The 22,738-nt window shown below is 43.5% G+C and overlaps 1 protein-coding gene across 2 annotated transcripts in view; it reads left to right on the forward strand.

The window, feature by feature from the left end:
- The window catches only part of STX5 (syntaxin 5), a 699,464-nt gene that overhangs the window by 69,922 nt on the left and 606,804 nt on the right, over nt 1-22,738 (forward strand). For both annotated transcript variants that reach the window (XM_044075745.1, XM_044075746.1), the window contains exon 2: nt 7,336-7,552. In XM_044075745.1, coding sequence (XP_043931680.1) covers nt 7,355-7,552 — 198 coding nt within the window. In that variant the 5' untranslated portion in view covers nt 7,336-7,354. The remainder of the gene's footprint in view (nt 1-7,335; nt 7,553-22,738) is intronic.

Genomic DNA, 22,738 nt, shown 5'->3' on the forward strand with positions numbered 1-22,738 from the left:
CATTTGCCTATTTCTCCCACATGTTCAATGGACTTTGCAAACCAACGTGTATGTAGCCCACTATCTTGGGGTGCCAATATTAACCTTTTGTCTTTTGGTTTAAATTCACCTCTCCTTAACGATTCCTAAGAGCTATCCTTGGAACTGTATTTATGCATTTTCCACATTTCTTGCCACCTTATCTGATTCTTCACCTTATATTTTTTTGTTTTTTGGCACATTCAGTTGCTGCCTGATTTTTATCTACTTCTGGTTTGATTTCCATTCCCGCATGATGCCAGTAGGCTTTTGCTAAACTAAGCAGCAAAATGGTCTTCAGAGTTACTGTCCTCATGTTTCACAACTTTCACTATGTTTAGGTCTTGTAATGTCAGCAGATAAGTATCCAGTCCCACCCACTCTTGCTGATGTATACATGTAGTCAGTTTCAAGGAGGCCCATACCCTTTTCAGAATGGGGAATATATAGTCTTGGTATGCAGTGATATTTTTATAAATCATTTGAGCTTAAAGCATCCTTGTTTTCCTGTCCAAACTATCCAGCATCTCTTGGGGCCAGTCAGTCACTCCAAAACTGTAAATTAGGACAGCAAGAGCAAATTGGTTTATAGTTTGGACTTAAATTAATACTAAAACAGCATTAACCTCTAGAAATGAAGTCTTCTAAAGTATTCCTTGCGGAGTTTTATTCACATTTGTTCATGTTTTATTGTTATTCCTTCATCAATTCCCAAATATTTATACACTCCCTCTTATACACTCCCTCTTGCTCAAGTTTTTCTGTCATATTCATGTCCCAAACTGATGTTTTCTTGGTGCTGCAGCTTTCCTGTTTTAAAGGTTGCTTTTGCACATTTATCAAGACCAAACGATATTATCTGAAAAAGTTTTGAACACTTGAGGTTGTGCTTTCATTTCCTAATCTGATGAGCTATACAGTTTTAAATCATTTACAAAAAGAAGATGAGTCTTTTACACTATACTGTTTTCTGGGAGCCAATCTGTTATGTAGACAGCTTAATGAATTAAGGCCAAGACAAAAGAGCATTGATGACAGAGAGTCATCCTGGAATATCCCCCTATGAATTTTTATCCCTGGAATAATAATTTGTCCTTTATCATGGCTTAACTGTAAAGTGGTTTGCCACTGCTTCATGGTCGTTGTAATCAATCGGTGTATAGTGTATCTTTTACATTTTTAAGCAGTCTTTCATCCATGAATGTGGGATACTATTAAATGTGTTTTTTTTTTTTTTTTTTTTTTGTCCGTCTATGGCATGCTTAGGTTATTCCCCTTTTTGCAGTTCTCCATTATGAGTTTATCATCAAATGGTCATTTGTTCCATATGACTTACCTTTTTGTTCTATGGCCATGATTGTGTTTTGTTCTAAATGATTATAAACTTTGTTTGCATCAATTCCAGTATACATCATTGGAAGGCAAGTTATTGGTCTATAGTTTTTTTAGGATAGCTTGCAGGTTCACTCTTAAGTAGGACTGCCCCCCCCCCCGTTAGCCAGGCTGGTGTCTGTTCAGGGTGTGCATATAAACAGTTCTTGCTCATGGCAATATCTTCATGTATAGATGGTAATGTGTTTAACTAGAAGTTTGGTACTGCATCTGGGCCTGGGGTTTTCCAATTAAGAGCTTTTCTTAAGTGTTTTTCAATCTCTGGCTATTACTTCATCCCATTGCAAATCCTGTACAGATGAACTTCTTATTCTTTCTTTCTTTTACTTTTTCTGTCCATTTAACATCTTTATGCTCCACAGGATCTTCATAGATATTTCTCCAAACTGTATCCATTTCTTTTTTGGGAGGTGTTTCAGTTCTTTTTGTCTTGTTTCCCAGTTTTCCATAAAACCTTTTAAAATTGCTTGTTTTGTACTTTTGCTTTATATTTATATGTGTATCTTCTAAGTTTTTCTGCCTGTGCTGATATTTTTTGTTTGTTTGCCCATCCCATGAGAAAGATCCAATGGTACCTAAAATTTCTCTGGTCTCAGCATTGTCGCCCTCTGGACACCCTAATCCAACTTCTCCCCTTTATGAAGAAAACCATCACTGAAATTCTTTCTCAGTTAAAGCTCATCCCAGGCCTTCCTTTCAAGCTGGCATTTCCTTCACAAGACCTGCACACACAAACCTCAGACCTAGCTGGGGGTGGGGTGGGGGATGGACAGGTTCTGTAAGAGTCCTGCACAAGATACCAAATCAAAGGGTAGAACACCTTCCTCACATCAACGTGAAGGAAATAGGGCACTGATTTAGGCCCTGCAAGTTTTCCCCCACTCACTGACTCCAGATCACTTCAGGATCTTCATCACAGGCAACACTGTCCTACTTTGGCAAGGCTAGTTTTATCTTGTCAAACAACCTCTTAACACATGCAGTGTAGCTGCTCATTGGTGGAACTCCCTGTTCATTTGCCCAAGACACATTCCGTGGCTGATATGAAGCTGTAGTGGATGACCTTCTATAAGGCATTTTAAAATGCACAGAAAAAATATTCAGGTGGGATTAAGTGCCATTTGTCAAAAGGTCCCCCTTTAGAGTCTATGCAGAAAGCAAAGGTTTTGCGTTGAAATTCCTGTCATGTTTTCAAAATAACTTTACATAGGGGAGGTAAATTCCAAAGGCTTTACAGTACACTGCAAAATGTAATTGGGATATTTGATTGTAAAGGGATTTACTTTACATGACTAAAAATCAGTCAAACATTTTGTTTGAATTCCCTGTCTGTTTCCCAAAACATGTTCATGGTTGAGAGGAGCTGGGCTTAGTCATGTGTGTGCAGGTCCATTCAGGTCACTCCAAAGCAAGTACAAATATGACTCGGTCATTGTCAATACCGGTGTGAATGACCTGAGACGTACCTCCCTGGACTACATGAAAAGAGACAGAGGAGCTCTCTGATTATGTAGCCCAGGTCGGTATAACCTTGACCCTGAGTAGCATCTTACCCTCACCAAGAATGATGCCACAGTACAAAGACAAAATGATCAGCTTTAACCATTGGCTCAATTACTGGTGTCATTCTAAGGGGATCCAGTGTCTGTCTGCTTGGGATGACATGCTTGACGAGCCATGCTGCTTCGCAGGGGACGGCTTGCACCTGTCACCCCTGGGCTTCTGGATATTGGCCAATGCTCTTGCCACCCCCATAGTGCCTTTTTTAGGCAAGGCTCAAAAGACAAACCCACCTCCCTAGAAAACACAAGTGGAAAAAAACTAAGGGTAATGCTGCTCAACACCAGAAGTCTAAAACTCAACATGCACGCTCTCGAAGCCCTCCTCAGTATGGAGAACATCGATGTCTGTGCAGTGACTGAAACCTGGTTCAAGGCTCCTGAGAGCACCCCAGCACTACCAGGTTATACCTCATATCATGCTTTTCGGCCTCAAAACTTGGACCGAACCACAAAAGGAGGGGGAGTATCCATATTCATCAAAGATACCCACACCTCCAGGTTAGTGGCAACGCACGAAGCATCGGAGACCATCCAGGTACAACTAACCGTAGGCAAAACTGCCCTATAGTTCAGGAACCCCACTCGGCCTTCCTGAAGACACTGGGAGAGTATGAATGTCTCTCCAAATACCATAATTTCGGGGGACTTCAACTACCCAAACATAGACTGGGAGCATTACTCAAGCCCCAACACCCCTAGCCCAAAGGTTCCTAGAATTCATAAACTCGAATGCGATGGAACAACTAGTCACCACTCCCACAAGAGGAGATAATATACTAGACCTGATCATCACAAACATGGGGACACAATGCTCCACACCGGAAGTATACCCCTCATTGGTGAGATCAGACCATAAATTAATCTCACTGGAAATCCACATCCCGCCCCCACCCCCAGCACAAAAGACCACAGTGAAGAATTTCTCAAAAGCTGACTTCACACTTCTTAAGACTGAAGTGGTATCCTTCAAGGCCCCTGGGCCAGTAAAAACCACCGCCCACACCGCTGAATCCTTTATAAACGCTTTCTACGGACACCTTCAAGAATGTATGGATCCTGCAATCCCAAATAAAACCAAGACCCATTCCCCCAAAGGCAGGCGTCCTGTCTGGTGGACCCCAGCAATAAACAAGCTTTACAACAGGAGGAGGAAGCTACTACATGACAGAGCAAAATCCCCAAAAGGGAAGGCATCTCTGATCAGTACTAGCAAAAAACTACGATCACTCATAAAATCATCCAAGGCCAACTTTGAGAGAAAAACCGCAGAAGACACTAAAGACAATCACAAGGCCTTCTTTAGTTATGTTAGAAACCTGGGTGGAAACTCCCAGGTATGCTCAGAGTTGGTCCAAAATGACAAAAAATACACTGAACCCACAGACATTGCCAACATACTGGCAGACAGGTTCAGTGCAAACCCCCCCCCCCAAAAGGAGAAATATCTATCCTCAGCTCAGATGCCCAGGTGAGAGCCGCCCTCTCCAAAGCTAAAAACACAGCATCAATGGGACCAGACGGTATCCCGGGTTGCGTGCTACATGAACTCCAAGAGGAACTAAACCCGCACATAAGGCTGCTGTTTAATCTTAGCCTTACTACAGGATACATACCCAAAGAATGGCATACAGCAACAGTGGTCCCACTCCACAAAGGAGGTGCTTCTACGGACCCTGGAAATTACTGCCCCATAAGCTTGACGAGCCTGGTCTGCAAAGCTATGGAGAGGATCATTATGGAACTCATAAACAAAGACATTGGGGACCCACAGACACTGGATCCTACACAATTCGGCTTTGTCAAGGGCAGATCCTGCCTTTTGAACCTGGTCGACCTTTTTTGAAACAATCACTAAGGCCATTGATGAGGGTAAGGCAGTTCACACAGCCTACCTTGATCTTGCAAAAGCCTTCGACACAATACCCCACTCGGGCATCATAGACAAGCTCACCAGCTTAAACGTAAACCCATATGTCATAAGATGGGTTGCAAACTGGCTCAAGGACAGAACCCACTAGGTCAGAATTGCTGGAGCCATGTCAGACTCTAAGCCAGTCACAAGCGGTGTCGCACAGGGCTCGGTCCTGGGACCCCTCTTGTTCGGCATTTATTTTTCTGAGGTGCAAGCAAACATAGGAGGATTGTGGCTAACAAAGTTCGCAGATGACCGCAAACTGGGCACCATAATTGATACTCCAGCAGACACAAGCATCCTTCAGAAAGGCCTCATAGAAACGGATAACTGGTGCCAGAGCCATGGCCTTAAACTGAACACAAAAAAATGTGTAGTCATACCCTTTGGGAGAAGCAAAGTACCCACAAATTACCACATAGGTGGTAATCCATTAAGTACGGAAGAAGTAATCGGGGACCCAGGGACCCAAGTTAACAGTAACCTCTCATTTGACACTCACATTGCCAAGGTGGTTAGGAAGACCACCTAGATTACCCACCTTATGAAAGGATTCACATCTAGATCAAGAGAGGTCATTGTGCCCCTGTACTCTTCCCTTATCAGGCCCATAATTGAGTACAATGCCCCATTTGGGATGTACCTTACCCAACACTTGCAGCAGTTAGAAAGACCCCAAAAGTACCTCCCCAAGATGATCAAGGGTCTCAAACATATGTCATATGCTGCCCGGCTGAAGAAACTCCAGCTCTATTCAGTCACATACCGACTACTCAGAGGTGATCTATGCCTGACGTACAAGGCCATGTCCAATCCGGAATTAATGGACATGCTCCACCTCAGAAAATCCAAATCCACCAGAGCCACGAGAGCGAGGGATTTGAACCTCAACACAGAAATAAATAAGATATGCTGGAGGGACAGATTCCTAACCCAGAGGCTCCTTTCACTCTCTGGAGCAGAATCCTAGTCCATGTTAGGCAGAGCCCCTCGCTGACTCTCTCCAAGAGAAATCTTGACGAGTGGATGGGAGATCGTAGGTTTACCCCGGGGGTCACTTCTGTGTCACTACTAGACAGAGGCACAGTAAACTAAACCCTAAATGGGCATAGTATTCTCATTCCAAGGGGTGGCGAAAGCCACACACACTCGGGTTAGGCTTATAAATCCCCTAGGGCAGATAGCCTCCTATGAACCTAAGTAAAAAAGCCAAGATGATAAAACCTAGTTCAAGTTCAGTGCACCTGTTAAGTTGTTTCAGCCAGTGGCAAGGAAAATTCACACTTGACAGATGTTAAGCAAGCAATAATACCTGACTTGGTGGATATTACAGGGAAGTGACTGACATCCCAAGAGTGTTGTGACCCCCACCGACACCACTGGTGGAGGGCCTTCCCACATCTGAAGGTTCTGTTAGTCCTGGTAATCCCCACCGTGAATGGCATTAGTACTGTTAGGTAATGGTCTAGCTGCTTGATTTTTATATTACAGATGTAAAAACAGTTCCTGTGCTTAGTGTTTCAAAGTTGCTGTACAATGTGTAATTTTGGTGGATGTATTTAATGTCTGTAACCCATGTCTTACCCTGCCCCAGAAATCGTTGCATGCTTGTATACACAGACGAACAGAGTAAAAAGTAGAGAGAGGCAGTATCTCTAACATACAGAAACTCGGATATGTGTCTGTATGACCCACCCACCCACTCACATATATGCACTCTGTGAACAGCTTTGACGTCTGGTTGAGGTCTTATGACTAAATGGCTTAAATAACTGTTGTAACAAGTTTGCTGTTCTCAGATGTACTAAAACCCCACCCCTTACCAAATTGTCACCATCACTAAATGCAGCTTTGTGAGGGGAAACAAGGTGTCAACTTTTTTCTCTCCCAGTTCATGTTGGCCATATCTATTAAATGTCTAGATTTTGCCTCCTATATTTTTGGTCAGTTCCTCGTAAAAATTTGTGACTTTTGTGGCAAATCATTGAGGATTGAAGTCCTTAAATGATGCCAAAGATTTGAACTTCAGACTTTTATATCCTTATAAAAATACATAATGCAAACCTGCCATTTTAGCAACTGCCTAAGATTATATGAGCAAATTTTCAAATCTGTTCCTATTTTTTTGGTCTTTGTCCGACCATTATTTTTGGCTTTGTCCAGATTTGTTGCACTGAGAGACAGAGGTGTGATGGTGGCTTAATATACTGCTGTGGACTTAACAGACTTTACTTGTACATTTAATACCTTGTTTGTTTGCTCTCCAGTATAGCATTATACATTCTACCATAAATCAGTAGTTGCTGTTAGCAGTTTTATTGACTGGAAACTTCACTTGATATGAAATGCAAGTCATGGTGGAAAGATTACCAAGAATACAAAAAAAAGTCTTCAAATGATTTTAGCACGTGTTTGAATCCACTAACCAACCTTTGTTGTTCTTGTCTGCAGGTAGTGGTTATGTGCCTCGATGACTACAAGAAGACGTCACGGTTCTAGAAGTACAGAACAGGGAGTGTATTTAGGTTCACCCCAGACTCAGGTCTTAGACCAGTTACACTCTCCTGCTACCTCCTGTGCTGCACCATCTGCACCTGAAGACATCATGTCATGTCGTGATCGTACACAGGAGTTTTTGTCTGCTTGCAAGTCACTTCAAGGCAGACAGGTTTGTTTGCTGTATTAATTTTTTTCTCATTTGTGTCATAAATGCAGTACCTTGATTGTGGAGATGATTGGCCATTCATGCTTGTCTAGGTGTTTTATCCTGTTTTGGCTTATGGGGGTGGGTGGGGCATATTCAGCAAATGGGGGTGGGTGGGGCATATTCAGCAAATGGTGGGTACAAGACTGAAGTGTCTGACACCATCATATTGGGTGACTTCAACTACCCAAACATAGACTGGGAACATTACTCAAGCCCCAACACCCTAGCCCAAAGGTTCCTTGAGTTCATAAACTCAAATGCTATGGAACAACTAGTCACCATTCCCACAAGAGGAGAAAATATACTAGACCTGATCATCACAAACATGGGGACAAAATGCTCCACACCGGAAGTATATCCCTCATTGGTGAGATCAGACCATAAATTAATCTCACTGGAGATCCACATCCCGCCCCACCCCAGCAAAAAGACCACAGTGAAGAACTTCTCAAAAGCAAACTTCACTCTTCTTATGACTGGACTGCTATCCTTGAAGCGCCCCGAGCCAGTGGAAACCACAACCCACGCTGCTGAAACCCTTACAAATGCCTTCTACGAGCACCTCCAGGAATGTATGGATCAAGCAATCCCCAATAAAATCAAGACCCTTTCCACCAAAGGCAGGCGCCCGGTCTGGTGGACTCCAGCCATAAACAAACTCTACAACAAGAGGAGAAAGCTACTACATGACAGAGCAAAATCCTTAAATGGGAAGGCATCTCTGATCAATACTAGCAAAAAAACTACGATCACTCATAAAATCATCCAAGGCCAACTTTGAGAGAAAAATCGCTAATGACACAAAAGACAATCATAAAGCCTTCTTTAGCTATGTTAGAAACCTGGTGGAAACTCCCAGATATGCTCAGAATTAGTCCAAAATGATAAAAAAATCACTGAACCCACAGACATTGCCAACATACTGGCAGACAGGTTCAGTGCAAATTTCTCCCTCCTCCCCAAAAGGAGAAATATCTATCCCACCAGAGTCTAGCCTCCCAAACATCTCAGATGCCCAGGTGAGAGCTGCTCTCTCTAAAGCAAAAAACACAGCATCAATGGGACCGGACGGTGTCCCCGGATGTGTGCTACGAACTCAATGAGGAACTAAACCCACACATAAGGCTGCTGTTTAATCTTAGCCTTACTACAGGATACGTACCCAAAGAATGGCGACGGCAACTGTGGTCCCACTTCACAAAGGCGGCTTCTACGGACCCTGGAAATTACCGCCCCATAAGCTTGACGAGCCTTGTCTGCAAAGCTATGGAGAGGATCATAATGGAACTCATAAATAAAGACATTGGGGACCTACAGACACTGGATCCTACCCAATTTGGCTTTGTCAAGGGCAGATCCTGCCTCTTGAACTTGGTCGACTTTTGAAACAGTCACTAAGGCCATTGATGAGGGTAAGGCAGTTCACACAGCCTACCTTGACCTAGCAAAGCGTTCGACACAATACCCCACTCGGGCATCATAGAAAAGCTCACCAGCTTAGATGTAAACCCATATGTCACAAGATGGGTTGCAAACTGGCTCAAGGACAGAACACACAGGGTTAGAGTTGCTGGTGCCATGTCAGACTCTAAGCCGGTCACGAGCGGTGTCCCACAGGGCTCAGTCCTGGGCCCCCTCTTGTTCGGCATTTATTTTTCTGAAGTGCAGGCAAACATAGGGGGATTGTGGTTGACAAAATTTGCAGATGACTGCAAACTGGGCACCATAATTGACACTCAATCAGACACAGACATCCTCCAGAAAGGTCTCATAGAAATGGATAACTGGTGCCAGAGCCATGGCCTTAAGCTAAATGCCAAAAAATGTATAGTCATACCCTTTGGGAAAAACAAGGTAACCCCTAATTACCTTGGTGGTAATCCATTTAATACGGAAGATATCAGGGACCTGGGGACCCAAGTTGACAGTAACCTCTCTTTTGACACTCACATTGCCAAAGTGGTTAGGAAGACCTTCTACATTGCCCACCTGATCATGAAGGGATTCACATCCAGATCAGGAGAGGTCATTGTACCCCTGTACTCTTCACTTATCAGACCAATGATTGAGTACAACGCCCCATTCGGAATGTACCTTACCCGACACCTGCAGCAGTTGGAAAGACCCCAAAAGTTCCTCACCAAAAGGATAAAGGGGCTCAAACATATGTCATACGATGCCCGACTGAAGAAACTCCAGCTCTATTCAGTCGCATACCGTCTGCTCAGAGGTGATCTGTGCCTGACATACAAGGCCATGTCCAACCCGGAATTAATGGACATGCTCCACCTCAAAAAATCCAAATCCACCAGAGCCACGAGAGCAAGAGACTTAAACCTCAACACGGATATAAATAGGACGTGCTGGAGGCTCAGATTCATCACCCAGAGACTCCCTACACTATGGAACAGAATCCCAGTCCATGTGAGGCAGAGCCCCTCACTGACTCTGTTCAAGAGAAATCTTGACGAGTGGATGGGAGATCGTAGGTTTACCCCGGGAATCATCTCTGTATCACTGCTGGACAGAGGCACAGCAAATTAATGGGTATAGTATTCTCATCCTAAGGGGTGGTGAAAGCCACACACACTCTGGCTAGGCTTATAAATGCCCTAGGGCAGATAGCCTAGTATGAACCACTGCATTCATTCTTAGCTGGCAACTTTAGGGGATCAGTATTTCACCTACTAGCTTGTGTTTTGGATGTGGAAGGAAAGTCATATCACGTGGTGAAAACCCATATAGGCAGAGGATCAACATGCTGACTCTGCAGAAACATCATCTCATTCAGGAGCTGAACTAGATGTGAGGCAGCAATGATAATTATTGCTGCTTTGTGATGAGGTGGTAGTCTGTAAAACCCAGATGCTTCTGCACAAGACATTGTTACATCGTTGTTCTAAAATTGCTGTAGGGACCTTCAGTTTAACTAAATATTTTGTTGCATCTTTTGAAGTTATAGTTCCTTATTTACTTGTTTATTTACGTCGTTTCCCTGCATTATGGCCAAAGGTGGTCTTTGGATCAAGTTAAGAATAAGCAAAATGCAGTGCAAGTATCATCTTAACTGAAGTCCAACTAGAGGCTGTAATAATTGATCTATACCAAATTTTGCATTTTTCTTTTTTGGCCTTAGGATTTTTTGATTTGTCTAAGATAGGCTTGTGAACGTTTCTATTATATTATGTTATTCCTGAAGCATTTGCAGACTATGTAATTCAGAAGTCTTCATTTTTAGTTAACGTAGAGTATTCCACTTTAAAATATTTCTGCAATCTGACTCCCATAGGACAAGTTCTCCATTGCAGTTAATATCATTCCAGAATTTTTAATGTTGTCCAAATGTAGTTTAGCGCTGAGAAACTCCAGTACCTTTCAGCTCCTTTTTTTTATTTTTCATGACAACAGTGAGTGAATGTTTGTTTATTTCATGTACATACCTTGGCCTTCCTTCAGAAAGGAAATTGTCCCATTCTGCATGATGGATACAGGGCAGCAGACTTTCTGTAGTTTTGCTGTTGCCTACAGTTTGATGTCTTGAAGTTGTTTTGTTGGTTTTAATGGTACTGCATAGTACACTTGATAGTTAAAGGGAAGCTTTCTTTGCAGCTATTTAGTTGTTGGAGAAATCTTTATATACAAAATGAAGCTAAGATTTGCTGCAACATTGTGTAAATAAGCTTAAAAGTATTTTTTCCTTTGAGTGACGTTGCATTTATTCATGCAAGTAGAGGTGGGAAGATTTACAGGTAATGCTGTATTACCATCTCTGAAGTAGTAATGTTCTGTCACAGACAAATGAGCAGTGTTGTCAGATTTACTTGGGGAACTTTGACATTTTAAGCAAGAATGTTAGGGAGGGTCTGGAAATTGTTTAAGAAAAAAAAAGTTTGAAATACTTATTCACTCCGGAGCAGCTCAGAAAATGCTGCCTGCTTACTTCCACCTTAGAAACAACAGTGCAGCCTGAGCTAATTTTCAGATAATCCATATGTAATACTATACAGAAAACAAATGTTCATAACTCTTTAACTGTAAGAGCTAGACTAAAAATGTAAATGTGAAAATTGTTCAGCAGACACTGACCTTTCCAGCAATGTAAATGTTGATAGTGCATATCCAAGTCATTCTTAAATATTTGTCAATGAATGCTGATATTGGTGCATATTTTTCTACGTTTTTGGTAAAACAAATCATAATACCTTGGTGAATGTACCATGCAGACCCATACAGTTTTTCATACAGTAATTTGTGTGAATGTCCGCTTTAAAATGATACCTTAACCATTACTTTGTGATGCTCCGTTACAGAAATATTCACAGAAATATATTTCTCATAATTGATAAATAAAGCATAATGTCTCATCACCTGTAACGGACAGACTACATATCAGTGTTGTGTGGCACAATGTCCGCGTCAAAATGACGCATCATTTGTGTCATCATCATTCTCCCTTGCAAAGATATGGGCATAATAATGAGAAATATTGCAAATGTATAATTTTCGTAATCCTACAAGACAACTAAAACTGTGATATCTGTACAAGTGTACAGCATACATACACAGTTCTTTTACCATGTTGTAACTACTAATACTGCCTTCAAAATGAGGTATTACTTAGCACATTGACATGCTCCCTTTCAAAGTTATTTACCAAAATATGAAAAAGAAAATCATAAATTCCATAACCCAAGTCCTTAAACTTTATCATAGGTTCATAGGTTTATACTAGGCTATCTGCCCTAAGGCATTTATAAGCCTAGCCCAAAGTTTTGTGGCTTACGCCACCCCTTATATGAAAAAGTACTGTGCCCATTAGTTTGTTGTGTCTCTGTCCAGCAGTGACACAGAGATGATTCCCGGGGTAAACCTACGATCTCCCATCCACGGGTTAAGATTTCTCTTGAACAGAGCCAGCGAGGTGCTCTGCCTCACATGGACCGGGATTTCATTCCACAGCATAGGGAGTCTCTGAGTGATAAATCTATCCCTCCAGCACGTCCTATTTATATCCGTGCTAAGGTTTAAGTCACTTGCTCTAGTGGTTTTGGTGGATTTGGATTTTTTGAGGTGGAGCATGTCCATTAATTCCGGGTTGGACATGGCCTTGTATGTCAGGCACATGTCACCTCTGAGCAGACGGTATGCGACTGAATAGAGCTGGAGTTTCTTCAATCTGGCAGTATATGACAGATTTTGGAGTCCCTTTATCCTTTTGGTGAGGAACTTTTGGGGTCTCTCCAATTGCTGCAGATGTCGGGTGAGATGCATCCCGAATGGGGCATTGTACTCTATCATTGGTCTGATAAGTGAAGAGTACAGGGGGAACAATGACCTCACTAGATCTGGATGTGAATCCCTTCATGATCAGGTGGGCAATGTAGAAGGTCTTTCTAACCACTTTAGCAATGTGAGTGTCAAAAGAAAGGCCACTGTCAACCTGGGTCCCCAGGTCCCTGATAACCTCTTCTGTGCTTAGTGGATTGCCACCTATATGGTAGCTTGGGGTTACCTTGTTTTTCCCGAAGGGTATGACTATACATTTTTTGGCGTTTGACTTCAGGCCATGGCTCTGGCACCAGCTATCTGTTTCCGTGAGTCCCTTCCGAAGGATATCCGTGTCCGATGCACTTTCCACTATGGCGCCCAGTTTGCAGTCATCTGCAAACTTTGTCGGCCAAAGTCCTCCCATGTTGGCCTGTACTTCTGAGAAGTAGATGCCAAACAATAAGGGGCCAAGGACCGAGCCCTGTAGGACACCACTTGTGACCGGCTTGGAGTCTGACATAGCGCCAGCAACTCTAACCCTGTGGGTTCGGTCCTTAAGCCAGTTTGCAACCCATCTTGTGACATATGGGTTTACATTTAAGCTGGTAAGTTTTTCTACAATACCCGAGTGGGGTATTGTGTAGAAAGCCTTTGCAAGGCCAAGGTAGGCTGTATGGCCTGCCTTTCCCTCGTCAATGGCCTTGGTGACTGTTTCGAAGAAGTCGACCAAGTTCAAAAGGCATAATCTGCCCTTGACTAAGCCAAACTGGGTCGGGTCCAATGTCTGCAAGTCCCCTATATCTTTGTTTGAGCTCCATTATGATCCTCTCCATAGCTTTGCAGACTAGACTTGTTAAGCTTATGGGGTGGTAATTACCAGGGTCTGTAGAGGCACCGCCTTTGTGGAGTGGGACCACACTTGCCATACGCCACTCCTTGGGCACGTATCCTGTGGTAAGGCTGAGATTAAACAGCTGCCTTATGTGCGGGTTTAATTCCTCATTTAGCTCGTGTAGCACACAGCCGGGGACACCATCCGGTCCCATTGATGCTGTGTTTTTAGCTTTAGAGAGAGCAGCTTTCACCTGCGCATTTGAGATGTCTGGGAGGCTGTACTCCGCTGGGATAGTTATCTCTCCTTTAGGGGGGGAGAGGGGGTTGAAGTTTGCACTGAACCTGTCTGCCAGTATGTTGGCAATGTCTGTGGGTTCAGTGATTTTTGTATCATTCTGGACTAATTCTGAGCATATCTGGGAGTTTCCACCCAGGTTCCTAACATAGCTGAAAAAGGCCTTATGATTGTCCTTTGAATCCATGGCAATTTTTCGCTCAAAATTGGCCTTAGTTGATTTTATGAGTGCTCGTATTTTTTTACTAATAATGATCAGGGGTGACTTCCCTTTTATGGATTTTGTTCCATCATGTAATAGCTTTCTCCTCTTATTGTAAAGTTTGTTAATGGCTGGGGTCCACCAGACTGGACGTTTGCCCTTTGTGGAAAGAGTCTTGGTTTTATTTGGGATTGCCTGATCCATGCAGTCCTGGAGGTGTTCATAGAAGGCATTTATAAGAGCTTCCGCAGCTTGGGTTGTGGTTTCCACTGGCTCAGGGGCCTTGAAGGATACCACACCAGTCTTGAGTAGTGTGAAGTTTGCTTTAGAGAAGTTCTTCACTGTGGTCTTTTTTTTGTTTGGGGTGGGGGCGGGATGTGGATTTCCAGTGAGATTAGTTTATGATCAGATCTCACCAATGAGGGATATACTTCCGGTGTGGAGCATTTTGTCCCCATGTTTGTGATTAATGAGATCTAGTATATTTTCTCCTCTCGTGGGAGCAGTGACTAGCTATTCCATGGCATTTGAATTTACGAACTCCAGGAACCGTTGGGCTAGAAAGTTAGGGCTTGAGTAATGTTCCCAGTCTATATTCGGGTAGTTGAAGTCACCCAATATGATGGTGTTTGGAGATACATTTATACCCTCCAGTGTCTTCAGGAAGGCTGTGTGGGGTTCCTGAGTTTGAGAGGGTGGCCTGTAGCATGCTACAATTTGTAGAGCGGTTTTGCCTATGGTTAGTTGCACATGGATGGTTTCCGAGCTTGCGTTGCCACCAACCTGGAGGTGTGGGTATCCTTTATGAATATGGATACACCCCTCCTTTTGTGGTGTGGTCTGGGTTTTGGGGCGGGCATGATATGAGGTAAAACCTAATAGTGCGGGTGCTCTCAGGAGCCTTGAACCAGGTTTCAGTTACAGCACAGACATCGATGTTCTCCATACTGAGAAGGGCCTCGAGTGCGTGCATTTTGAGATTTAGACTTGTGGCATTGAGCAGCATTACCCTCAGTTTCTTCCCATTTTTGTTTTCTAGGGTGGTAGGTTTAGAATTTGAGCCTTGCCTAAAAAAGGCACTATGGGGGTGGCAAGAGCCTTAGCCAATATCCGGAATCCCAGGGGTGACAGGTGCAAGCCGTCCCTTGCGAAGCAGCGTGGCTCGTCAAGCGTGTCATCCCAGGCAGACGACACTGGATCCCCTTTGAATGACACCAGACATTAAGCCAATTGTTAAAGCTGATCATCTTGTCTCTATATTGTGGCATCATTCTTGGTGAAGGAAGGATACTGCTCAGGGTCAGGGTCATTCCTGCCTGGGCTACATAATCAGAGAGCTCCTCTGTCTCTTTTCATGTAGTCCAGGGAGGTACGTCTCGGGTCATTCACACCAGCATGGACAATGACTGTGTCATATTTGTACTTGCCATGGAGTGACCCGAGTGCTTGTGTTATGTGGTGGATTCTAGCACCTGATAAGCAGCTTACTGTGACCCTCTCCTTGTTCAGCCTGGTGAGTGGGACGTCAGTGTGTCTGACTATGGAGTCACCTATGACAAGTATGTTTGGTGTTGTATTTGGCCTTAAGGGCTGTGACTGCTTTGCACACTGATTTTGTGGTTTATGTGTTGCTTGTGGGGTGTCTTGAGGTAGCAGTTGTTTGGGTGTCTGCTTTGGAGGCCTCTGCTGTTTAGGTAAATTTTTACTCGGAGCCTCCGAGTATGTCTTTGTGTGTTTATGTGTTTGATTCAGTGGTGTGGTAGCATTATGTGAGGCTGATTTTGTGGTGTGTGTAGTTGCCTTCTCCTCCTGTCTGGTCTTGCCAGTCCTGAGTTGAGAGAGCTCAGCCTCCAGTTTGGCTAAATAGCTGCATCTCTCGCAAGTATTTGTGTTATATGGGAGGAGGAGAGGGTTGTCTGTGTACATGAGACAATTGTAACATTGCCTCAATATTCCCAGATTCACCAACTGGGCAGGAGAGGACGCCAGCATCTGGCCCCTCAACATGCTAGAAAAATTAAGAAGTTAGGTATGAGACTGAATAAGAGAGGACTTAGTAAGGAAGTGGGTACTCCTGGGGGGGGGGTTCGCAAGTGAGGGACTTTGTATAATATAGAAGTGACAAGTGCTGAGCTTTTTTTTTTTTTTTTGAGAAAAAAAAAAACTTTTAGGAACAAGTGCTGCGCTTTTTAGTCAAGGGATATACTGTTTAGGTTACTAGTAGAGCAGTTCTAAGGGAAAAAATGAAGAACAGACTTTATGGAGCCAGAAAAAGTTTAACCTTGTTAAACCGGTGCTGTCCGATGCTGCTCTAGTGGCAACTCCGCACTAAAGCATTCTTTATAGCAGGGGGCTGGAAAAGGCAGGAAATGACCCAAAATGGCCACTGAACTACAAGTTACTGTCTTAAACCACTCCTCCGAGGACAAACTGGCAACTCAGTACTCCCCACTCCCACTGGTGAGTAAAGAAACTTCCACCTGACCAAACAAAGAAAATGGAGAAGTACAGGAACCAAGACAAAGCCCAGGGATCAGCAAAATCTGATCACTGGAACAAACTAGCCAGGAAAGTTAGGAGAACAAGAATATTTTTTTGTTTTTTTCACAGACAGAACAGAAAACACAATAAATGCTTTGCTTTTCGATTAAATGCTATGAAAAGCTAGTACACTTGAGTGTATTAGCCTGTAGTTTAACTTTTAAGCAAACTTAAACTAAGAAGTGCAACCAACAATTAAAGCTTACAAAAACAGGAAAAACAGGTAATACCACTACAAAATAGACAGAAACAGTCGTCGAATAACACAAATGGTCGAAAAATGCAAGAAAAAATATTTAAAATCTGGAAAGTTGCTTTTTCTGTCCTCTGCTGCTCTAGGAGCTCTGCTGGATACCACGAGGAGCTGTGCTGAGATATGTACAGCATACAGACAGTTACTTTATCATGTTGTAAGGAGTAACTTTATTATGCTGTAAGGAGTAACACTGTCTTCAAAATGAGGCATTACTTAGCACATGTACATGCTCCCTGGCAAATGAAAAAAGTCATAATTTCCATAAAGTCCTAAACAAAATACTATATCTGTACATTTGTCCTGCATACAGTTTTTTCTATCCTGTAACCACTAATACTGCCTTCAAAATGAGCTATTACTTACTGTGATATGTTCCCTGATAGTTATTTAGCAAAATATGAAAAAATATAATGCTCATAACCATAGTCCCAAACATACTGATATCTACATGTGTACGGCATACAGATACAGTTCTTTTTTTATCTTGCAAGTACTAATACTGTCTTCAAAATTAGCTACTACTTAACATGCTGACGTGTTCCCTGATGGCTATTCGCCAAATATGAAGCAGTTTCATAATTCTCATAACCAAATTCCTAAACATAATGTGCTGTCTGTACATTTGCCCTGCGTACAGACGGTTCGTTTTCCGTCCAGTAACTAACAATACTGCCTGCAAAATTAGGTATTACTTACCCTGATGACGTATTCCCTGACAGTTATTTAGCACAATGGGAAAACAAATCATAACTCCCATAACCGTAATTGTAACTAAATTGTGATGTGTGCATGATGGTTATTGATGTATTCTCTTGTACATGGTACTCTCTTCAAACAGTTGTTCTTACTCAGCATGTTCACCATCTCCCTACCACAGTTATTTGCCAAAGTAAGAAAAATGTAATTTGCATAATGCAGTTCATAATCAAACTGTTACCTGTACCTGCGCACAGCATACAGATGGTTCTTTGACAATCTGAAGTGTTAGCATGTGTACAAGTTCCCTAGCAGATGTCCTTCAAGGATGCATCTGCAGTCATAACAAATGGGTTGTCCTGTCATCAGGCAGCCCTTCGGTCGGCCGGATTCCAAAGTCTGGGTCCGGCTTCGGCTGATGTCGCACTTCACCCGACGTCATCTCTGCTGGTCTTCGGGTATAAAGGCATCAGCCGACGCCATTTTCCTCGGTCTTTCTTGCGCGTGGCACCGAAGCAGAAGCTGTTCGCAAGTGCCGGTCGGTCAGATCCAGAGATTACTACTACGAATACTACTTGAAGACTTCTAAAAGCTAAGTACCCGTTGGGGACTCTTTCTTACCTCAGCCGATGTCAGAAAAAGTCAATAACTGTTTAACTTGTGGGAAACAAATACCTCATAAAGATTTCCACTCTTACTGTCTGCCTTGCTTAGGCCCAGACCACGACGTAGCAGCCTGTTCGGCCTGTGCTTCCTTGAAGTGACGAACGCTTAGGCCTCGGTCGGAGTTGCTGAACAGTTTTTCGGCTCAGATTTTGCGTACATTATGCCGGCGCATCCTCCGACTACCCAAATTGTTAAAAGGCGCAAAGAAAAAGACCGACACTCGCGGTCTCCGGTGTCGGCCGAAACCACTGTTAAGCAAGCAGCTGAGTGTCTCGGTTTCGGCGAAACCGAGAAAACCGGTCAATCTTCAGCCGAATCCATGACTACTACTGAGGCTCCTGCTACCTTAGTTGAATCGGCCTCAGAAATGTTGCCTACAATTGTGGTTCCTAGTGATTTATCAGACACCATCCCTTTGGATGTCTCTACCCCAACACGTGGTGCTGCTAGGCCTCCTGTAGCCATGTCTATTAAGGCCTTTGCCAGGGCTAAAGCAGCCAAATCTGTTAAATCAGTGCCTGTTAAGCCCCCCTCACACAGGCCCACTTCTAGTTCACAAATGCTTACTCTGGCAGAGGATTTAATATCCTTAATTAGGGGATCCCAGTCTCACCCAGACAGGGCCTCTCAGCCCCAGAAAGAGACCTAGAGCAGAGCCCCGAGCCAGTGTCCTCTGATGATTCTGCGGATGACTCTGACATTACAGACCAGCCAGAGGCTCCTTTTTCTACTTATGAAGATTCCGATGCTGAAGAATCCATTCCAGCTGCCTCTCCACCAGAGGAATTTTCCTTTGCGCGAACCTTACATCCCATCCGAGACCAATTCCAATGGCAGCCACAAGATTTCTCAGATTCAAGAAAAGGCTTAGGACTTTTCTGCACTTACCACAACATAGGCCCTTAGCTATACCTCCTGTACTGCCTGTTGTGGATGATGCATTTAATGATGTTTGCACTGCTCCTGATTCTTTACCTCCAGCCCCTGCCAAACCAGATAGATTTTACAGGGTGCCAGACACTCATCACCACCTATACAAGGCCCCACTTGCAGATCCTGAAACTATATCCCAGGGGCCTAAGGCAGTAGCCTCGACCTCAGCAAAAAAACCTATTCCTTCTGAAAGGGAATCCAGGTCCTTAGAGATGGGGAAAAAGTTTACACCTCTGCTACTCTCTCAGCTAGAGCTTTAAACTGTCAGTTTCATATGATCCAATACCAAGAGTTTATGCTTGATCAGTTAACTAAAAAGCTGTCCTCTGATGACTCCTTAGATAAGAAATATGTATTAGAAATGGTGAATAACATCCAACAGGTTAGTAACCATTCTTTAAAATGTGGCTATGATGCATTGGAGGCTTCATTTAGATCAGCCATGACTGGCACAGTGATAAGAAGGCATGCATGGTTGAAGGAACAGGTCTTACCGGATCATGTTAAAGCAAAGCTGTTAGATGCTCCTATGGATAAGGCCAGTCTATTTGGTACACCTGCTCAGCAAGTAATGAAGAAAATGGAAGAAGGCAAAATCTGTACAAACAGTTAAAGATTTCTTACAGGTTCAGGCCCCAAGGTTTAGCAGGAACTGGCCTGCCAAAAATTGGTCCTTTCCAGACTCCTCAAAATCCCAAAGAGGAAGGAATAGACGCTCTAGAGGCAGAAATCAATCCAGAGGAGGTGCCTACAGAGGCGACAGTGGCAAGGCAATAACCGAGGCACAGACACAACCACTGCCACTGCAACAGGACAATCACAGTGACTTGGCTCTGACACGCCTACCAGGGAGCAAATAGCAGCACCTTTAGGCGGAAAGTTAGCCTTATTTTGAAAAATTGGCACTATATCACAAAAGACAAGTGGATTTTGCAAACCATAGACCAAGGCTACAGGTTCACTTCCACACCTTACCAGTAAAAGAGGAATGCCAAACCTACCTCCAAATCAAAAAACAGAAGCTCTAAAGCAGATAGCGGAATTAGCAAAGATGAGAGCTGTGGAAAGAGTACCAATACCAGAACAGGGCAAAGGATTCTACTCCAGACTCTTCCTAGTACCAAGAAAAGAGAAAAGTTGGAGACCTATTCTTGACCTGTCCGTCTTAAACACATACATCATTGTCCCAAAATTCAAAATGCTGACCCTACAGCAACTTCTTCCCATGCTGGGCAAGGAGTGTTGGCTGGTAACTCTAGATCTCAAGGAGGCATACCTGCACGTCCCCATACGACCAAATTGCAGAAGATACCTCAGATTTCTTGCAGGATCAGAGCATTATCAATTCTCAGCATTGCCCTTTGGCTTATCTACTGCGCCCAGAGTATTCACAAAATGCCTGGCATCAGTAATCGCTCACTGCAGACTACAGGGAATCCAAATTTATCCATACCTGGACGACTGCCACAAAAGCAAGCTGACAACAGATTTACAAAGAGTCATTTGCTTACTACAAGCCCTGGGATACACAGTCAATTTACAAAAGTCAAGGCTGATACCATCCCAAACAAGAACATTCTTGGGTGCGGAATTGGACACAGTAAAACAAATGGCATTCCTAACTGCAGAAAAACAAAAAGAACTCCCTCTTTACTTCTTGGCATTAACAAAGCAGAACAAACTAACAGCAAGAAAAGTACTGCAGGCCTTGGGCTTCATGGCATCATGCATAATCTTGGTCCCACATGCCAGACTGCATATGAGAAAGCTACAGTGGTACCTAAAGAATTTATGGTCTCAACACAGGCACAGCTTAGAAACCGAAATCCCACTAATCCCATGCCTAAAACAGGAGTTCCTATGGTGGGCTCAAGCATGCCAGTCAAACCCAGGCTTACCCTTCCACAACTTTCAAGCAAGCCAAACCATCACAACGGACGCCTCAGACCTAGGCTGGGGAGCGCACATGTTGGACAAATGCATACAAGGATTGTGGACTCAAGACCAGCTGCACCTGCACATAAACCAAAAAGAAATGCTGGCAGTAAAACTAGCAATCCAGAAATTCAGACCATTCCTCAAAGATGGCCATTTAATGATAAGGACAGACAACACCACAGTCATGTGGTACATCAACAAACAGGGAGGCACTCATTCATACCCCCTATGCAGAATGACTCTGGACCTTTGGAATCTGGCTCTGAGCTACAACATCCAGCTACAGGCAATATTTGTGCCGGGAAAAGAAAACACCCTAGCAGACATGTTAAGCAGAACCACCTTGGATGCTCACGAATGGATGCTACACCCGGACATCTTCAAGGCCATCACAAAGAAATGGGGAATGCCACAAATAGACCTATTCGCATCCCCACTCAATCACCAGCTCAAAAATTCTGCACAAGGACATACCACCCACTTGCATGGAAGGTGGACTCTCTATCCTTCAGTTGGAAAGGCCTGACAGCATATGCATTTCCACCTCTTCCCTTAATGCACAAGGTACTACTGAAAATCAGAGGAACGTCCAAGGATAATCCTGATAGCTCGAAATTGGCCAAGACAACACTGGTACCCATTGCTGAGGAGCATGTCTCGGGGAGAATGTGGTCAATACCCTGATGCCTTTGATGTTAACTCAGAACAACTACAACATCATGCATCCAAACCTAAAAACCTTGCAACTGACTGCCTGGAACATCACATAGCAGCAACTAACCCAGACCTATCCCAAAGGGTTAAAGACATTATCCTTGAAGCCGCCAGACCTTCAACAAGAAGGAACTATGCAGGAAAATGGAAAAGGTTTGTCATTTGGAGTACTGAAAGAGGAAAAGATGTGTCGAACATAGATATTGCTAACATCCTGGAGTACTTGGCAGAGCTTCTACATACAGGCCTGTCCTATTCCTCCATCAAGATACATGCATCGGCTATTTCAGCAGAATACAGCTTCGATCCACCTGTCTTTTCAAGATCCTCTACTCACGCAGTTCCTCAGAGGGATCAAGAATGTAAAACCTCCTAGGAAACCACCATTACCAGCATGGGACTTGAACTTTGTGCTAGAAAAGTTGACACTCCCTCCGTTTGAACCAGCAGCAACAGCAGATCTGCAACACCTATCATGGAAAACTGCTTTCCTACTGGCAATTACTTCAGCAAGGAGGGTTTGAACTACAGGCCTTAATGGCAGTGCAACCCTTCCTAATCTTCCATCAAGATAGGGTGTCCATGAGAACTAATCCTACATTTATGCCTAAGGTGGTATCCAGAGTGTCTTTAAACCAGGCAATCCACCTACCTACCTTCTTTCCCAATCCACAGAACAGGGGGGAAAGACTGCTGCATACCTTGGATGTACATAGGCAGTTACGCTACTACCTGGACAGAACCAAAGGTAACAGAAAAACTGACCAGCTTTTAGTAGCCTATGCAACAGGAAGGGAAGGAAAA

This window comes from Protopterus annectens, chromosome 6.part1 (assembly GCF_019279795.1).
Source record: "Protopterus annectens isolate FY-2018-M chromosome 6.part1, PAN1.0, whole genome shotgun sequence".
In the NCBI taxonomy this organism is placed as follows: domain Eukaryota; kingdom Metazoa; phylum Chordata; order Ceratodontiformes; family Protopteridae; genus Protopterus; species Protopterus annectens.